The 18,456-nt window shown below is 45.6% G+C and overlaps 1 protein-coding gene across 1 annotated transcript in view; it reads right to left on the bottom strand.

The window, feature by feature from the left end:
• MDGA2 (MAM domain containing glycosylphosphatidylinositol anchor 2) overlaps positions 1 to 18,456 on the bottom strand; it is a 191,026-nt gene that overhangs the window by 36,507 nt on the left and 136,063 nt on the right. Inside the window, exon 9 of the mRNA XM_088166465.1 lies at positions 10,372 to 10,641. Coding sequence (XP_088022591.1) covers positions 10,372 to 10,641 — 270 coding nt within the window. The remainder of the gene's footprint in view (positions 1 to 10,371; positions 10,642 to 18,456) is intronic.

The raw sequence follows: 18,456 nt of genomic DNA, 5'->3' as shown, positions 1-18,456 counted from the left end.
AATGTGGGAGGTTTCTGGGATCTCAGCTCTTCCTGGGCTTGCCACCTCAAAGCCCAGCTGGCCCAGAGTCTGTGGAGTTTTCATCCCTGGGGATCCTGTGCCCAGCTCTGGGATCAGCAGGGACAGGATCGGGGCCACCACATCCTGTGCCAGTGTAAGGTCAAGAATGGGATGGAATCACTGTGGTGCTGAATTAGAGAAACCAAAAAAAATGGAAAAGTCACTTCAGCTGCTCCATCCCAAGCTCCACTGGGATCTAAAAGCTGGAGAAATGTCCTGAGCAGGAGTGGATTGAGGCCATTCCCCTTGTCCTGGCACTCCAGGCCTTTATCCAAAATCCCTCTCTCTGTCCCTGGGTTTGAAGTTGTTCCAAGCAAGGAAACAACATCCCCCCCCCCCCCTCCTCCCAGCTCTGCAATCCCCCAAATTCCCATTTATTTCCCAAACAGACCCAAGTGTCCTAACCCAGAACTTCCAGGATGGTTTATTATCATCCCTTGGGATGGCAATCCAGGAGGCAGAGCGCTTCCTATCCCAATTCTCCAGCTTTTAGCAGATCTCGGTGCTGCAGTTTGATTTCACTCTGATGGGAAGGATCCCTCTCTCCGTGCCCATTTCCCACCCCACCTCCAATCCCGGAGCTGCTTTCCACATTTCAGGAGGATTTCATGGTTGGCTCCGTGGTTTCCTCAGCCCAGCTTTCCCTGAAGTGTTCCCATCCCTTCCACCTTCACATCTCAGACAATAAACCTGGCTCAGCACCGCCTGTTCCTGCCACCTGAATCACTCAGCTGTCCATTTGTAGCCCATAAAAAAAATGCATCTGTTAAAAAAAAAAATAAAAAATCTGCATCCTTGGATTCCACGTTCCTTATTCCTTAAAATTGGGGAATTTTAGTTTTTAAAATCAAATTAAAGGGTTTCAGCTGTTCCATTTTAGGGGAAACAATCAGCCAGGATTCCTGATCCTGTGGCTCATTGGGATCACTCAGTCATTTATCCCTGAGGAAAAGAATCCCTGCAAGGAATTGTTGCTGGACTGGGCACTGCAAATTCCAGCTGGGATGAGAGCAGAGCAGCACGGGGATCTCAGCAGTGCCACAATGCCCCAAACCTCTGTCCCTGAATGTCCCAGATCCCAGAGGGTGGGGTTGGTGCTGGCTCCCTGTCCTGCAGGAATAAACAGTGGGAATTTTGTGCTCAAGGAATCATTTCCTTTTCTGTTCCGTCCTTCTCTTCCCATCGAGTTCTGCCAATTCCTGGGAATTTGACTCTTGGGAATTGCAGCACCTCTGTGCCATCTTTGTGGCACTCCTGGTGACAGGAGCTGGCTGTGAGTGCTGAGCAGAGCAGCTCCCACTTTGTCACATTTAGGGAAAGGAAATAAAATCCGGGATTTATAAATCCTCCTTCTCCTTCTGGCAACCTCAGCTCCAGCCCTTTCCATCTTTAAACTGCTGGGAGAGCACAAATCCTAAATAAAACACTGCATTAAACTGTGTGGAATAGTGGGAGAACACAGAATTGATGGAAAATGCTGCCCCTTCCCATGCTCTGCTTTATTCCAGGAGCTCTGTTTCGTGGAGGGATTGCAGGAAGAAAAAGAAAATGTTTTGTTCTTTGTTTGCATTTGGGAAAGGCAACATCTGTCTCCTCCTGGATCTGCTCCTCATCCCAATCCTGCAGCTGGATCATCCCAGTCCAGCCTCCCCATAACCATGGGAGCTGAAAATCAGGGAATTGTTTGGCTTGGAAGGGACCTTAAAGATGTTCTTGTATTTGTGGCCTTCCCTTAATCCTCCAGGAATGAATTCCAGGGTCTTCCCTGTCCTCCAGGAATTAATTCCAAGGTCTGGATTGTTTGGGCTGAGCAGCTGAAGACACTTGAGCAGAGTTAAACTTAACAAAGTCTATAAATATAAAAATATTAATAATAAATAATCCCCCCAGTAGGTGGAGGAGGATTGATTCCCATATTCCCAGCTGCTCCAGGGAATTCCAGGGACAGACAATTCTGTACCTGCTGCTCCCAATGGGAACCTGGGGACGAGACTTTCCCACCTTTCCCAGAAAAATCTCTTCCCAAAATATTTACAGAATTATGAATATATTGTAAAGTGCAGGGAAGGGATTATTTGGGAGTAAAATGAACTTTTTAATGCCCAATTAGGGCACAAATCCCAACTTTTCTGAGGTCTGTCCATTTCCAATGGGTTTGGAGGTTCCCATTCCAGGCACAGAAACCCAACATCCCAAAGTAAGAAAAATGTGGAATGTTCCAGTGGCATCCATGAGATTCCTCGTCCAGGCTCCTTTCCCTGGGGTTTTCCCGAGGATCCAGCTCCTCCCAAACGTGACATCTGCTGGCTGAGCCCTGCAAGAGCTCCCGTTCCTTTTCCTGCAATTCCTGCTGCTCCAGCACGGGATTCCCAATCCCACAAATCCTAATCCCACCCCAGGAGCCGAACTCGAGGTGTTCCTCAGCTCCATTTCCATCAATTTGGGACCATGAGCTGTGTGGTGCTGCCTTGAGGGATAAATAAATCCAGTTTTTTTGTAGGATCAGGAGATTCCTGCTTCCCACGCTGGGATAGGTGAGATTTGGGAAGATCCCATTCCCGGATATCCAAACCTGGCAGCATTCCATGCCTTCATTTTCCTATGGCTACACACCCCCTACAGATGTGCACATCTGTGCCTGGCAGGGAGCAATTCCTGAAGGAATGGGGTCCACAATTCCAAAGAAATCCCTGGCTCAGCGTGGAGGTGACAATTCACGTGTCACCAGTGGGAATCCTACAGAAATCCCAAGGGAATCCTGCAGAAATCCCAAGGGAATCCTGCAGAAATTCCATGGGAATCCTACAGAAATCCCACGGGAATCCTACAGAAATCCCGTGGGAATGGCACGTGAGGAAGGGGGAAGTGTCAAACACCTGATTCCTGAAGGATGGGCAGGGAAAGGGATGGGATGTGGGCTTGGAATTGCAAATAATCAAGAATAAAAAGATAATCGATAATAATCAATAATCAGTTGGAAATAATCAATAATGAAATGTCCCCGCAGGCACAGGGAGGGAATTGTGGCCTCTGAGGAAGGGGGGGATGGGGGAAACTCCTGGAAAAATGGGATCAGAGCACAGGGAAACACAGCCAGGACAGCTCTGAGGAAACTTTGGAGAAACACAAGGAACAGGAGCAGCCCCAGGATCGACTCCAGCCCGTGGGAATCACAGCATTCCCACATTCCTGAGCATTCCTGAACATTCCTGAGCATTCCTGAGCATTCCCACATTCCTGAGCATTCCTGAGCATTCCTGGGCATTCCTGAACATTCCTGAGCATTCCCACATTCCTGAACATTCCCACATTCCTGAACATTCCTGGGCATTCCTTAACATTCCCACATTCCTGAACATTCCTGAACATTCCTGAACATTCCTGAACATTCCTGAACATTCCTGGGCATTCCTGAGCATTCCCACATTCCTGAGCATTCCTGGGCATTCCTGAGCATTCTCACATTCCTGAGCATTCCTGGGCATTCCCACATTCCTGAACATTCCTGGGCATTCCTGAGCATTCTCACATTCCTGAACATTCCTGAGCATTCCCACATTCCTGAACATTCCCGGACATTCCTGGGCTTTCCCGAGCATCCCTGACCATTCCTGGACATCCCTGAGCTTTCCTGAACATTCCTGGACATTCCTGAGCATTCCCACATTCCTGACCATTCCTGGGCATTCCTGAGCTTTCCTGACCATTCCTGAGCATTCCCACAGCTCTGTCCCCACACCTGGAGCTGTCCATTCCCACCCAGGCTCCATCCATGGATCCCCCAAGGCTTCCCAAATTTCTCAGGGTTTCCCAGGAAGCTGCAGCTCTTCCCCCTTGGCACTCAGCCTCCTTATCCCTGTCCCTTCCCAGCTGTTGGCTCCCAAATTCCTGACAAATCCAACAGCTCTTGGCTGCTCCAAGTGCTCCAGAGCCAGCCCACAATTCCCTCACTGCCCACAAAGAATCATTTTAGAGGGAGAAACCAAACTAAATTGCAACCAGGAATGGACGGAAATGCAGATTTCTGAGGAATGTCCCATCCCTGTGGCTGCCCCTGGATCCCTGGAAGTGTCCCAGGCCAGGCTGGATGGGGCTTGGAGCAACCTGGGACAGTGGGAATTGTCCCTGCCCATGGCAGGGGTGGAACAAAATGGGATTTAAGATTTCTGGATCACATCCAGCAATGACTTTTTGGGGTGAAATTCTTTTATTTTCCTTCTCCTCCGAGGGCAGACCCTCAGGAAGGATTCAAAACCTCCACCCTCCTCTCCCTTCATCCTGGAATTGCATCCTCCAGCCTTGGGATGAATTCACTTCATTTTCCTCTCTGCTGACAGGAAAAGCAGGATTGAGATCCAGCAATCCCACCTCGTCCCCTTCCCTAAAATTCAGCACTGCCTGCTCCTCTGACAAAGAAAATATCCCAAATTTCCCGACTGGAATAATTGCCAAGCAGGAATTTGCTGGCTCGGAGTCCACTGCCTTTGCTGGGCATTGGATCAGGAGATCCATGAAAAATTCCTGTTTCCCTGTGGGAATTGTCTGTCCCACTTTCCCACCTGCAGTTTAGGTTGCCCTGCTTTTTAGGGCAGGACAGAATTTGCTGCCAAGGGCTTGGCAAAGTTTCCCCTCATCCCAATCCTCCAAAACCAGGCGGGAATTCAGCAGGAAATAAAACAACACCCATGCTCTCCGTGCCTTGGAAAGGATCTTTCCTTCTGGACGTTTTTAGGAGATGCCCTGTTGGAATCTCCAAGGTTTTTAATTAAAATAAAAATCCCTTTTCCTGGCAGAAGAATGGAAAAGGATTTTTTTGCAGCGATGCTGCTGCTCCAGTTGGAATTTTAAAGCAGCCACAGCTTCTCTGGGAATTTGGAAATGATTCCAGCTCCATGCTGAGGACCACGGTGCTTCCAGGAATGGTGGCAGGGGCTCAGAGCAAACCCTGAGGCAGAAATTCCTGAAAGAAGCTCCTGGAGAGGTGCCTGATCCTCCAGGGCATGGTTTAGGTGTGGTTTGGACAAGGAAGGACAAGGGAATGTCCCAGGAAATTGGGAAAATGAGGGGAGCACCAGCACATCCTTCATAAATGTGGGGAAAAATTAAGGATGATTTCCCAAAGAGAGGACAAAACATTCCTGAATCCACTAAATCTGGGTTCATGCTGACTTAAATCCATGGAGAGGCTTTGCCAAGGGATGGGGTGGATATTCCATCCCTGGAATTGTCCAAGGCCTGGAGCAACCAGATTTCATTAAAAATGTCCCTTCCCATGGCCTTTTCCAGCCAAACCATTCCATAATTCCAAGATCTTTCATGGAGCAGATCCATCCTTGTCCCACCCATAAGAAATGAGACAGGGGCAAACCCAATCCAGGGTGAGCTGTGCTCCATTTTGCCACTGAAAATATCCAAAAAATCAGGGAAAGCCTGGAAAATTAAAATATTTCCATGTGTTCTCCTCCTGGAAAACTCCAAAAGATGCTTTTCCTTAGAGAAAAAAAAAAGGAGTTTCCAAAGAGCTCTTTGCAGAGATGGATTCTGGGATATCAGAAGGGATGATCCAGTGCCCATCTCCCCAAATCCCAGTTTTCTGGGAGAAGGGAAGGCAGGAGATGTGAGATCCCTGAGGGTCCCATGGATTAGTGGTGGGAGGTTGGACTGGATCATCTTTTCCAACCTCAGTTATTCCTGGCACCCCTGGAATGCTGCCATGGATGGGGACAATCCCTTCCAGAGGTGTTGGAGTTGTTTGGATTGTCAGCTTTGCTCACCTCTCAATTCAGCATCCAAAGAGCTCCAAAGAAACTTCCAAAAGCTCCAAGGAAAGGGAAAGCTCTGATCACCAGCTAACAATTAAACCCTCCCTAATTAGCCCTTGATTGGCTTGATGTTGCACTTGGCTGGAAGCACCGACAGGGTGATGTAAGACAAAGTAAATAATTAAAGATGAGCTCATTAATTAACGCAATATCCCGTGGCAGAAAAATTCCACAGGCCAGAACAACGTGGAATTAATATTCCAAACTGTCTTCCCTGGCTGGTGGGATCAGGAGTTGGTTGATAAAAGGAATTAAATCCAGGGAATGCCATTAAAGCTCTGTTTAGTCCTACCCAGGGCTGTGATGAATAATTGAAAGAATGAATTTTAATATTAAATCTGCAGCCCTGCCAAGCCAGCCCCATCCGCTCTGGACAGAGATTCCTGATGGAAATGAAGGAAGGAATTCCACAAGGATGTGTATGAAAGGATTTCATGGGTAGGGAACAAAATATTGTCTAAAAAAACCAAAAAAATCCCTCTTTGGATAAAACTTTGGGGATAAATTCAGCCCAGGGCAGCCCCAGCAGAGAAAATTCCAGCTCAAGGAGGTCAAACTTCCCAAACTGAGGAGAAATTGTAAACCAGGACTTGTCAGGTAAACTCAGGTCTAGGTAATCCTAATCCTGGCTCCCAGGGGCACAGAGAATCATGGAATTGTTCAGGTTGGAAAAGACCTTTAGGATCAAGTCTGGCTGTCCATGCACCCCCACAGGCACCACGATCCCATGGCCCCAAGAGCCACATCCATGGGTTTTGGAAAATTCCAGGGATTGTGGCTGCACTGCTGCCCTGGGCAGGGTTTGACAGCCCTTTCCAGGAGGAATTTTTCCCTAAAATCCAACTTGAACCTTCCCTGAGGCCGTTCCCTCTGGTCCTATGGCTCGTTAATGGTGCAGAGCAATGATAATGGAGAAGGTGAAGTGGAAAGAGGAGGAGGAAGAGGAAAAAGAGGAAGATGAGGAAGAAGATGAAAGAAGAAGAAAGAAGGGGGAGGAGGAGAAGGAGAAGGAGAAGGAGAAGGAGGAGAAGGAGAAGGAAGAGGAGGAGAAGAGGAGAAGAAGAAGAAGAAGAAGAAAAGAAGAAGAAGAAGAAGAAGAAGGAGAAGAAGAAGAAGAGGAGGAGGAGGAAAAAAAGGAGAAGAAGAAGAAGAGGAGGAGGAGAAAAGGAGGAGAAGAAGAAGAAAAAGGAGAAAAAGAAAAAGAAGAAGGAGAAGAAGAAGAGGAGGAGAAGGAAGAAGAAGAGGAGGAAGAAGAAGAAGAAGAGGAGGAGGAGGAAAAAAGGAGGAGGAGAAGAAGAGGAAGAGGAAGAAGAAGACAAAGACGAAGAAGAACAAGAAAAAGAAGAAGGAGAAGAAGAAGAAGAGGAGGAAGAAGAGGAGGAAGAAGAAGCAGAAGAAGATCTCATTTCACCCCTCCTTTGCAAACTGCCGAACACAGAGATCAGCCCAGCCTGCCTTGAGGAGCCCAAGCCACAGTGAGAATCTGTCCTGGGGTGTCCCCAGCCGGGCCAGGCCGGGAGCCAGCAGGGCTCAGCTGTGTCCTGGAGGATCCTCTGGCACCTCAGCAGCTGCTGCGGGGAGGGAGAAGCTCCCTGGGCTCCTCCTCCTCCTCCTTCTCCCTCAGCCTCTGCCCTGATGGATTTGCTCCCAGCCCCTGCAGGGTTTTCCCAAGCCACAGCCTGCAATGGACTTCGTGTTGCTCTCTGGATATGATCTGGCCCTGAATAAAATCTCGAGGTGGTGAAGCTGCGAGGAGCATGAACTCAGCTCTGCTTCCCCACAAACACAATTTGCCTTGTCACTTCTTATTTATTTGGAAGAGACTGGCAGGTTACATCTGCCTCGTGTTGGCCCTGATGCTATAAATTAACCCCTTTTCCAAGTGTGATTTATTTGGCTTTCATCTCCTCCAATCTGGCTCCAAATGTACAGAAAAAAAAAGAAAAAAAAAAAAAAAAAGGAGATTTTTGCAGGCTCGGGGGTCAGAATAAATCTTTCCAGCCAGGCTGCTTGAAATGCTGCACTGAAAAGCTGGCTCTGAGCATACCAATGGTTCTCTGCAGCCCCAGTCCAGCACATTTCTATTTTCCTGCGTGAAAAACCAGAAATAAACCCCCTAAAAATGGGTTACAACAACCCATTATTCCCCCCAAAACAAAAGCTCCACACAACTGCCACATTCCTGCCTTGCAGTTATTTATTGGGCTTTTTTTTTTTTTCCACTCATGCCTAAGAAGTGCCCAATTTCTTGTCTCTATTCACATTCCCACTGAAATCCAAGCCTCTTTTTTAACCATTTGATCATTTTTTTCAGCGTTTCCTGTTCCCTGGGGCTTTGACTCCATTTGTGCTACCGAGATTTGGGAGCACAACAGAGCACAAAGAATTTATTTCCTAAATAAACTCGGGTTTAGCTTTAAGAGACTAAGAAAAGTCCAAGTGTCACTTCCAGCATCCTTAATCCACCATAAATTAGCAGGATGGGATGAACCCAAAATGATCACAGGGAAGGATGGGAAGTGGAAAACATCATAAAATCATTTTAGGACTCATTTTCGATTTTGTGGCTTTGCTAAAACCACTCCAACTGCCCCAATGCTGGCAAAATAATTTCCTTTTTCCAGCTCCAAGCTCCTGAAGATAAAAAACACACTGAGCTCGGTTCCATCACAGGAATTACCCACCAGGGGTGGATCCTGGGGGCTGCACAGCCTCCCCCAGCCTGGGACCTGCTGGAAAACTTCCCAAAATTCGTTAGTGCTGGAGAAAAGGAACAAATTCCAACAGCCCTCAGTTCCCAAGGGACTGGTTGGGGTCTCTGATGTGCTCACCCCTCTCTCCAAGCTGGAGAGAAGAGGAAATCCAATTTCAGTGCCAGTGGAATTTTGCTGCTGCTGACTCCCCCAAAACCCCTTGGATTGGTGCCCACGGAGGAGGAATATTCACATTTTCCACTGTGAAATCCTGATCTTCAAATGAGCTAAATCTCACTTTTTTTTTTTTTTTTTTTTTCACCAAACACAATCCCAGCAAGACTCCTCAAGTTGAGGAGGAAGTTTTTGGTAACTGGGGCAGGAGTAGAGTGACCCAACAACACCCAAACCTTCTTGGGCCTCCAAGACCTCACTGTCACCAAAATTCAGGAACAAAAAAAAACCTCTCCCACATCATCTTTTAAGTGTCCATTTATCTCCTTCTGGATAATCCCAACCTAGAAATTCCAACCTCAAAATCTGGGAATTTTCCTTTTGTTGTTTGAGTCCCAGCAAACATCACCCAACAAAACTCAAAGAGTTTAGAAGAGAAACTTCAACCCCCAGAGAAAATTGAACAAAATGACTAAAATTCCTTTAAAAACACCATTAAAAACCAAATTGTCACCAAAATTCAAGGACCAAAGAAACTCTCCAGCACCACCTTTTAAGTTTCTTTTAAGTTAAGTTAATGTCCATTTATCTCCTTCTGGATGCTCCCAACCTGGAAATTCCAAACTTAAAATATTGGAATCTTCCTTTTGTTGTTTGAGTCTCACCACCAAAGCCACACCCAACAAAACCCAAAGAGTTTTGAAGAAAAACTTCAACCCCCAGGGAAAATTGAACAAAATGACTAAAATTCCTTCAAAAACCCATTAAAAACCAAATTGTCACCAAAATTCAAGGACCAAAAAAACTCCCCAGCACCACCTTTTAAGTTACTTTTAAGTTAAGTTAATGTCCATTTATCTCCTTCTGGATGCTCCCAACCTGGAAATTCCAAACTTAAAATCTGGGAATTTTCCTTTTATTGTTTGAGTCTCACCACCAAAGCCACACCCAACAAAACCCAAACGCGGAGTTTTGAAGAGAAACTTCCACCCCTTGGGAAAAGCTGAACAAACAGACTAAAACTCCTCCCAAAACCATTAAAAACCAAATTGTCACCAAAGTTCAAGGACCAAAGAAACTCTCCAGCATCACCTTTTAAGTTACTTTCAAGTTAAGTTAATGTCCATTTATCTCCTGGATACTCCCAACCTGGAAATTCCAAACTTAAAATATTGGAATTTTCCTTTTATTGTTTGAGTCTCATCTCCAAAGTCACACCCAACAAAACCCAAACGCCGAGTTTTGAAGAGAAACTTCCACCCTTGGGAAAATTGAACAAAATGACTAAAACTCCTTCAAAAAAACCATTAAAAACCAAATTGTCACCAAAGTTCAAGGACCAAAGAAACTCTCCAGCATCACCTTTTAAGTTACTTTCAAGTTAAGTTAATGTCCATTTATCTCCTTCTGGATGCTCCCAACCTGGAAATTCCAAACTTAAAATATTGGAATCTTCCTTTTGTTGCTTGAGTCTCACCACCAAAGCCACACCCAAACGCCGAGTTTTGAAGAGAAACTTCCACCCCTTGGAAAAAGCCGAACAAACAGACTCAAACTCCTCCCAAAACCATTACAAAACCTAAACCAAAACCCCGACAAATTCCCAACTCCAGGCCTCCTACCTGTGACGAGGAAGCTGCAGCGGCCGGCGCCCGCCTCGTTGATGATGTTGCAGTTGTAGAGGCCGTAGGAGTCGCGGTTGAGGCTGCTCACGGTGAATTCCGTGGAGTCCTGCAGGTCGAAGTGGCCCGAGCGCAGCACGCGCCCGCCCAGGCGCCACTCGTAGCTCAGCACCCGCGTGGGGTAAGCGCGCAGCACCCGGCAGCTCATGGTGACGCCGCGGCCCTGGCCCTGCCGCAGCTCCAGGAACGCCGGCTCCACGGCCGGGGGGTCTGCGGAGACACAGCCAGGCCACGGGGCTGTTAGAGCGGGCACCGGGCCTAGGGACAGGCCTAACTCGGGTCTTGATTGGGACCTGAGCTAGACACAGGACTAACCCTGGTTCTTGCTTGGGAAACGTCCTAGAGACAGGACTAATTCAGGATCTTGTTTGGGACCTGAGCTAGACACAGGACTAACACAGGATCTTCTTTGGGAAACGTCCTAGAGACAGGATTAACCCAGGATCTTGTTTGGGACCTGAGGTAGACACAGGACTAACCCTGGTTCTTGCTTGGGAAACGTCCTAGAGACAGGATTAACCCAGGATCTTGTTTGGGACCTATCCTAGAGACAGGATTAATCCAGGATCTTGTTTAGGACCCATTCTAGGAGACAGGATTAACCCATGTTCTTGTTTAGAAGCCGTCTCAGGAATCAAGGTTAACTCAGGTTCTTGTTTAGAACCAATCCTAAAGACAGAATTGATCTAGGTTCTTGTTCAGGACTTGTCCTAGAGACAGGATTAACCCAGGATCTTGCTTGGGAAACATCCTAGAGACAGGATTAACCCAGGATCTTGTTTAGGACCTGAGCTAGAGACAGGACTAACTCAGGTTCTTGTTTAGAACCCATACTAAAGATTCTTGTTTGAGACCTGTCCTAGAGACAGGATTAACCCACGTTTTTGTTTAGGAACGTCCCAGAGACAGGATTAACCCTGGTTCTTCTTTGAGATCCATCCTACAGCAGGATTAACCCAGGATCTTGTTTGCAACCTGTCCTAGAGACAGGATTAACCCAGGTTCTTGTTTGAGACCTGTCCTAGAGCTGGACTAACTCAGGTTCTTGTTCAGGATTTGTTCTAGAGACAGGACTAACCCAGATTCTTGCTTAGAACCCATACTAAAGATTCTTGTTTGAGACCTGTCCTAGAGCAGGACTGACCCAGGTTCTTGTTCAGAACCTGTCCTAAAGACAGGATTAACTCAGGTTCTTGTTTAGAAGCCGTCTCAGGAATCAAGATTAACTCAGGTTCTTGTTTAGAACCAATCCTAAAGACAGAATTGATCTAGGTTCTTGTTCAGGACTTGTCCTAGAGACAAGACTAACCCAGGTTCTTGCTTAGGAGCTGTTACAGGAATCAAGACAAACTCAGGTTCTTGTTCAGGACCTCTCCTGAACACAGGATTAACCCAGGTTCATGTTTAGGACCTGTCATGGGAATCAAGACTAACTCAGGTTCTGTCTAAAGACAGAATTAATCTAGGTTCTTGTTCAGGACTTGTCCTAGAGACAGGACTAACCCAGGTTCTTGTTTGAGACCTGTCCTAAAGACAGGATTAACTCCGGTTCTTGTTTAGGAGCCATCACAGGAATCAAGACTAACTCAGGTTCTTGTTTAGGACCTGTCCTAGAGACAGGATTAACTTTTGCTTCCATCCTGGATGGAAGGCCTCTCCATAAATATCCATCAATAAAATCCATTTATTCCCCTGAACTCTGTCTGCCCTCTGTTCCAGCTCCTCTGGGCACCACTGGAGCTCTCCCAGTAATCCCAGAATGAAGCAAACCCAGCACAGCCTGTCCTGCCTTAACTCAAATAAAACCGGTTTTAAATAATTCACACTCACAGCTTCAAACTCCGCCTGAATTTTGATCCCAGCAAAACACCAAATAAATAAAATATAACCAACACCCAGTGTGTGTGCACACAGCCAGCTTCCATTTGCCTTTGGAAAATTTCATCATGGCTGGAAAATAAAGGATAACCTGGCTGGGGCCATGGTTTGTGCTCAGCTCATGTCAGCACAGCTCTTCAGAGCCAGGAGCACACATGGAAAATGTGTTCCCAAAGGGAAAAATCCAGGGAATGTCAGGATATCCAGGATATCTAAAAAAAACCTCAGCTCAATTTTTAACCCCTGAGGGAGAAGAATTCCTGAAATCCTCCCGTTCCAGGGTGGCACAGGGAGGTTTTGGATCCTTAGGAGGTGTTTTATATAAAACATTCAAATATTCCTGCTTCCCTAAGTTTCCCAAGGCAGAAGCTTTGCAGGGAACTGTTGGCTTTAAGACAGGAATTATCCTTGGGAAAGGAAAAATTCCAGATCTCTGCTGCCTTTTCAGGGAGAGCTGGGAGTTGCCTCTCCCAAATTTCCTGTTTTTCCTCTCACCAACCTGGCATAAATTATTTGCACTTCCCAAAAAACTCCTAGATCCTCCTATATAATGGATATGGAAGGAATTATTAATTAAATTTGCTAATATTTATTATTTTTCCACCTTGAGATTTAAATTCTGCAAGGGGAAAATTCTCCGTGGAAAAGCTGGAAAATATTGGAAGAGGGCAGTGGAATCCCAATCCTTGGAGGGATTTAAAGCCCTGTGGAGGTGGCACCTGGGGAATTGGAAGTTCTGGGAATGGTTGGATTTGATCTCAGAGGGTTTTTCCAATCTAAAGAATTCCATGATTCCATGAACTCTCCATATTTTTATGGATCATGATCACAACCAGGCACTCTCTGCTGTTCCTGGTGTAATTCCTCTGACCTTTATAACAAATCCAATTTTATCTGAAATCAATATTTGATTTTTAATTGGAAATTCTCTATTTTTTTTTCCCCATTCCAGCCAGGATAATTCCATATCTATGACTTCTCCAGCCCTTCCAGCCACACCAAAATACACCTTAAAATCCTGGGAAAATTCTCCTTAAACTTGGAGCAGAGAAGAATCTCTAAAATAACAACAGAAAGATGCATCTGCTGAGGACTCTCCTGATCCTAAATCCCTGAGGGAGAGCACAGGAATTTTGGGACAGGAATATCATGGAAGCTCCCTGTTTGAGGTATAAAAAAGCCTTTAATCAATGATTTTTTCCATCATTTTCTCCCCTTGTTCAGAAATCCTTGGAATGTTTGAGCATCCAAAACTCATCCCTGGTTTGGAATAACGTTCCCTCCTTTATTTTCCTTGCTGCTTCCATTGAATGCTCCAAACTCAGGGAATGATTTCAGAAATTATTTCAGGGATGATTTCAGGGATAATTTGGACCTTCCTGATCCTAAATCCCTGAGGGAGAGCACGGGAATTTTGGGACAGGAATATCATGGAAGCTCCGTGTTTTAGGTATTAAAAAGCCTTTAATGGCTGAATTTTCCATCATTTTCTCCCTTTGCTCACAAATCTTTGGAATGTTTGAGCATCCAGAACTCATCCCTGGTTTGGAATAACATTCCCTGCTTTGTTTTCCTTGCTGCTTCCATTGACTGAATCCAGGGAATGATTTCCCCTCCCCGTGGTGCCTCAGTTTAACGATTTTAACAGAAATTTGTATTCAGGCTCTTGTCTCTTCCCCCCCTGTTTTATTTACTTATCAAGCTACTTTACCCTTATAAACAGCTTTTAAATGAAACTTTCCCCTGCCTTTAAGGTCGCAGAAATCTTTAAACCCCACAATTCCCATTTATCCAGGGGCTGATGATCCCCAGTGAGGGCGAGAGAAAATTAATTGGGGCTGCTCATTCCCCAGTCCCACTTTTGCAGGTAATAACTTGAATGGGAAAGGGAAGGGCTGATAAAAGCCCCAACCAGAGTTAAGAGCTCGTTTTTCTGTCGGGTTTTTCCATTGTTTTTTATAGGATTGTGACTTCCCAGATGCTCAGAAGAAAAACTGGAGTTGTTGTTTGTGACTTCTCTGCTTTGAACTCATTTGCATCGGCTCTCCCCCAAGGCTTTGGCAATTTGATTTAATTTACTTTTCCCCTCCTTATTCCTTTCATAATTCCACTATTAGTTTTGGAAAAAATCTCCAGCAAAGCTGCCAAGGGAGCAGGGTTCATTCTCTTCCACAATTATCTTTGGGAAGCAAACGGGGCTGGAGTTAAATCAGGCTCTCTATTAATGTTTAATGACGTTTTTTAGCCTAAGTACATTCATGTTTTAAGGATTAGGAAAAGGGAAAAAGGAAAATTCTGGAGCTATCCAGAGAAATGACAGCGAGATGTTTGTTTGCTTTGAACCACACGGCTGCTCCTCGTGGTGAGGATCAAATCCTGGTTTTTATAGTGGGATTTGTTAGGGAGAAAAATTCCAGGAATTTATTTCCACCGGGTGGCCCCGAGCAGAAACTTCACCCCCTGGTTTGGCCTCTCCAATTTGCATTTTAAGCTAAACAAATAATGAGTTTTTCTCTCCCAGCTCCAGCAATGGGAATAACAAATAAATGATAATAAAAACGTGGTGCCTCTGCTCGCTTTCCATTGGGTTTGTGGCCACTCTTGGATTCACACCAGGAATGTTCTCCAACACTTCCAAATCCATCTATTCCCAGACTCTCCACATTTCCAGGTTTTTTTTTTAGCTCTGGAGGTGACTCTGGAGGTGCCTGAATGGAGCCTGGAGCTCAGGGCACGGAGAAGCCCAGATATTATGGGATTTAGGAGCTTTGGGAAGCTCCAGTGCACAGGGATTGTGATCCCTGTGAAATGACAACAGCAATTTCCCAGCCAGAGCTTGGAACAGGGATGTTACCCCTTGGAGAATGGATTAATTCCAGTGCAATTAAACCATCGTGGCCAGAAATAGAAAAAAAAAATAAAAATTTGTACCTCTGGGAGTAAATTAAAATAGATGTGCAAATCCATCCTGGAACTGTGCATTCCAAACCCTGCCTTGCACAGATACATCCATGGTGCAATGAGGAAATTCCCTTTCATGGAATTCAAGAATGTTTTGGGATGGAAGGGACCTCAAATCCCAGCCCTGCCATGGCAGGGACACCTCCCACTGTCCCCATGTCCAACCTGGCCTTGGGCACTGCCAGGGATCCAGGGGCAGCCACAGCAAATCTGGGAATTCCAGCCCAGCCAGGAATTCCCAATTCCCAACATCCCATCCATCCCTGCCCTCTGGCACTGGGAGCCATTCCCTGGGTCCTGTCCCTCCATCCCTTGTCAGAACTCTCCAAATTCTCATGCTGAACTCCAAATATTTTCATCCTATCCTTAGCAAGGTCCTCATTTCAAGTTAGAGGGATTTGGATGGTAACTTTCAGTGTAAAATTATTATTAATTTAATTGTCTTTTGCATTCTGTGTCCGTGCCTGCTTTGCAGAAGGATTTACAATGGAAAATCCCAATTCCCACTGCCAGGAATTTGCTAACTTGGATTTTGTGCTTCAAGTTGTTTTCCCCTGTCTGCAGAATTCGCTGGGATTTTCCAGACTGGTGCTTCTGTCCTTGACAAGGCATTAAATTCTCTGGAAATCCTGATCCAGCCTCACCCAGCAACTCCCAGGTTCCTGAGCTTCAATATTTGTGCTCGGGCACGTGCAATGTGTGCAAGTGATAAATATTCAAATGAGGAAAAAGAAATTGATTTAAAAAAAAAAAATCTTCGGGCCATTTCCCTCCATATCTGCAAATCATGATTTGCTTGATTTGTCCAGAAGGGGACTAAGGGTGAATAACGAGGAGCTTCTTTAAAAAACTGTGAAATGGGAATAATCTGTGGGTTTTTAAAGGTGTCTGCTCTTCTGAGCATCTTTTATGGGCTCTGCTGCTGCTGTTCCTTGGATTTTATGGAATTAAAATTGTCCTGGCTGGAATATAAATCAATGAAAGGCAGTGAACAACATTTTAATCCTACACAGCCCACGAGGGGAGCCGTGGATGAGCCCTGGGTTGTTCCTCCTTCTCCATAGGCGGGTCCTGGATCCCAAATTTGTCTTTTCCATCTCCAGGATTAAGGAATGTCCCTGGAGGAGCAGGGACCTGCTGGTGACCTGGGCAAGAAACCCTCTGCACTCATTTTAAAGCATTTTCCTGCTAAAAAAAAAACCCATGGAGCCAGATTAGGAATGCTGGGGGTGCTCACCTGGAGAAAGGAAAAATCCAGGGAGATCCTGCCAGGACCTAAAGGGGCTCCAGGAGAGCTGGAGAGGGGCTGGGGACAAGGGATGGAGGGACAGGACACAGGGAATGGCTCCCAGTGCCAGAGGGCAGGGATGGATGGGATGTTGGGAATTGGGAATTCCTGGCTGGGCTGGAATTCCCAGATTTGCTGTGGCTGCCCCTGGATCCCTGGCAGTGCCCAAGGCCAGGTTGGACATTGGGACAGTGGGAGGTGTCCCTGCCATGGCAGGGCTGGGATGAGATGGAATTTGGGCTTCCAAGCCACAACATTTTGGGATTCTGGGATCCTTTAATCAGCAAGGCAATGAATGCATCCTCACTCCCTTTATCCACAGCCATTTATCCAGGGCTATGGGATCCGTGCTGTGGCACTGACACAAAATTCCTGTCTCCTTTTTCCTTCCCCTATTTCCTTCCTAGAAACCCTTTCCCAGGATATTTGACTCCACCTGCCCCTGCTCAGCGCTGAGTGAGAGCAGAAATTAAAAATCCTGCCCATGGGGTGGCACTGGATGATCCCTAAATCCCCCTCAATCCAAGCCATTCTGGAATTCCACCATCCCCAGCTGCATTTCTTTTCCCAGCACTCAGGCTCCAAGTGTTCCATGGAGCTACAAAAGCCCCTGAAATTCCACAACAGCTCCAGGATCCAACCCCAAAACTCTGAATCCCCGTTTCCCACAACCACTGGAGCTGCTCCAATAGAAATCAGGGATTTCCATTGGCAGTGCCTGCAGAAATTGGGAAGGAATTGGCTCTGGAGAGCTGGGACACCTCAGGAAGTTCCTTTGAAATTCAGATATGGAGGAAAGATTTCCAAAACCACGTTTTCCTCTCCTTGGGAGTGACCTGAACATTCCAAAGGGTCTCCCACATGGACATCAGCATCCAGGATCAATCCTGCCAGGAATTTTTCATCTCAGGGTGGTTTTGGCTCATCCCATTCCTCCAGATCAATCCAAACCAATCCTCCCTTCCCTGTTTATTCCCATTCCTTCCAAACTTCCTGGATAAATGAGGGAATCTGAGCTCCTGCCCTGGGGGAAGCTCAATATTCCATGGGCCCAGGTGAGACAACAAGTTTGGTATTAAAATAATAACACCAGATTCCATGGCTAGCCATGGAATCTGGTGTTATTATTTTAATACCAAACTTGTTGTCTCACCCCATTAATTTCATTATCCAATTATTTTTCCCTGCTTTTCCAAGATGTGTCCTTTCAGTTTTTCACAAAAAGTTTCTCCACAGACCTCAAAAAACCCCCCCAGACTCGACCAAAAATGTCTTTGATTCTCCTTCTTAGGCTAATTCCTCATAATATTTCAGGAATATTTTCCAAAATCCTTGGAGGAAAAATCCTGTCACGTGTTGCAAAATTGTGACCTTTAAAAAGTCTATTTTTAAATATCATTTTCTGTCTCTCTTCTACATTTTTTAAAGGTAGGTTAAGCTAAAAACTGGAAAAAAAAAAAACCCAACCCGAATTCACCTAAATTAAAAGAAATAATGGGAATAGCAGGAAATATTTCTTAAAATATCTTTGCTTAATTCTAATTAAATCCTATATTCCAATCGAAGAGATTATCAAATAAACATTCAGGAATTCTGTGTAAAAATGAGGATTTTACAATGAAAAGCCCCCTCATTCACACCTAGGTTTTAAAAACATTCCTTAAAATATTCCTTAAAAATAAGGTGGAAAATATTTCAATCTTTTGATTTTAATCTAATCAATAATATTTAAATCTCAATATTAAACTGCTTCAAGGCAGAAACCCAAGGATTTTATTCTGAGGAAGAATTTTCACTGTGGTTTAAAAATTATCCCTAAAAGGTTAAGGCAAACTTTAACCCTGGAGCACTCCTGGATTCCAAGGATTCCATATTGGAATCTCTGATGGATCCAGGAA

This window comes from Sturnus vulgaris, chromosome 6 (genome assembly GCF_052056855.1).
Source record: "Sturnus vulgaris isolate bStuVul1 chromosome 6, bStuVul1.hap1, whole genome shotgun sequence".
NCBI lineage: Eukaryota > Metazoa > Chordata > Aves > Passeriformes > Sturnidae > Sturnus > Sturnus vulgaris.
Note: the sequence above shows the minus strand (reverse complement) of the source record. Positions and strands in the feature narration are given on the sequence as shown.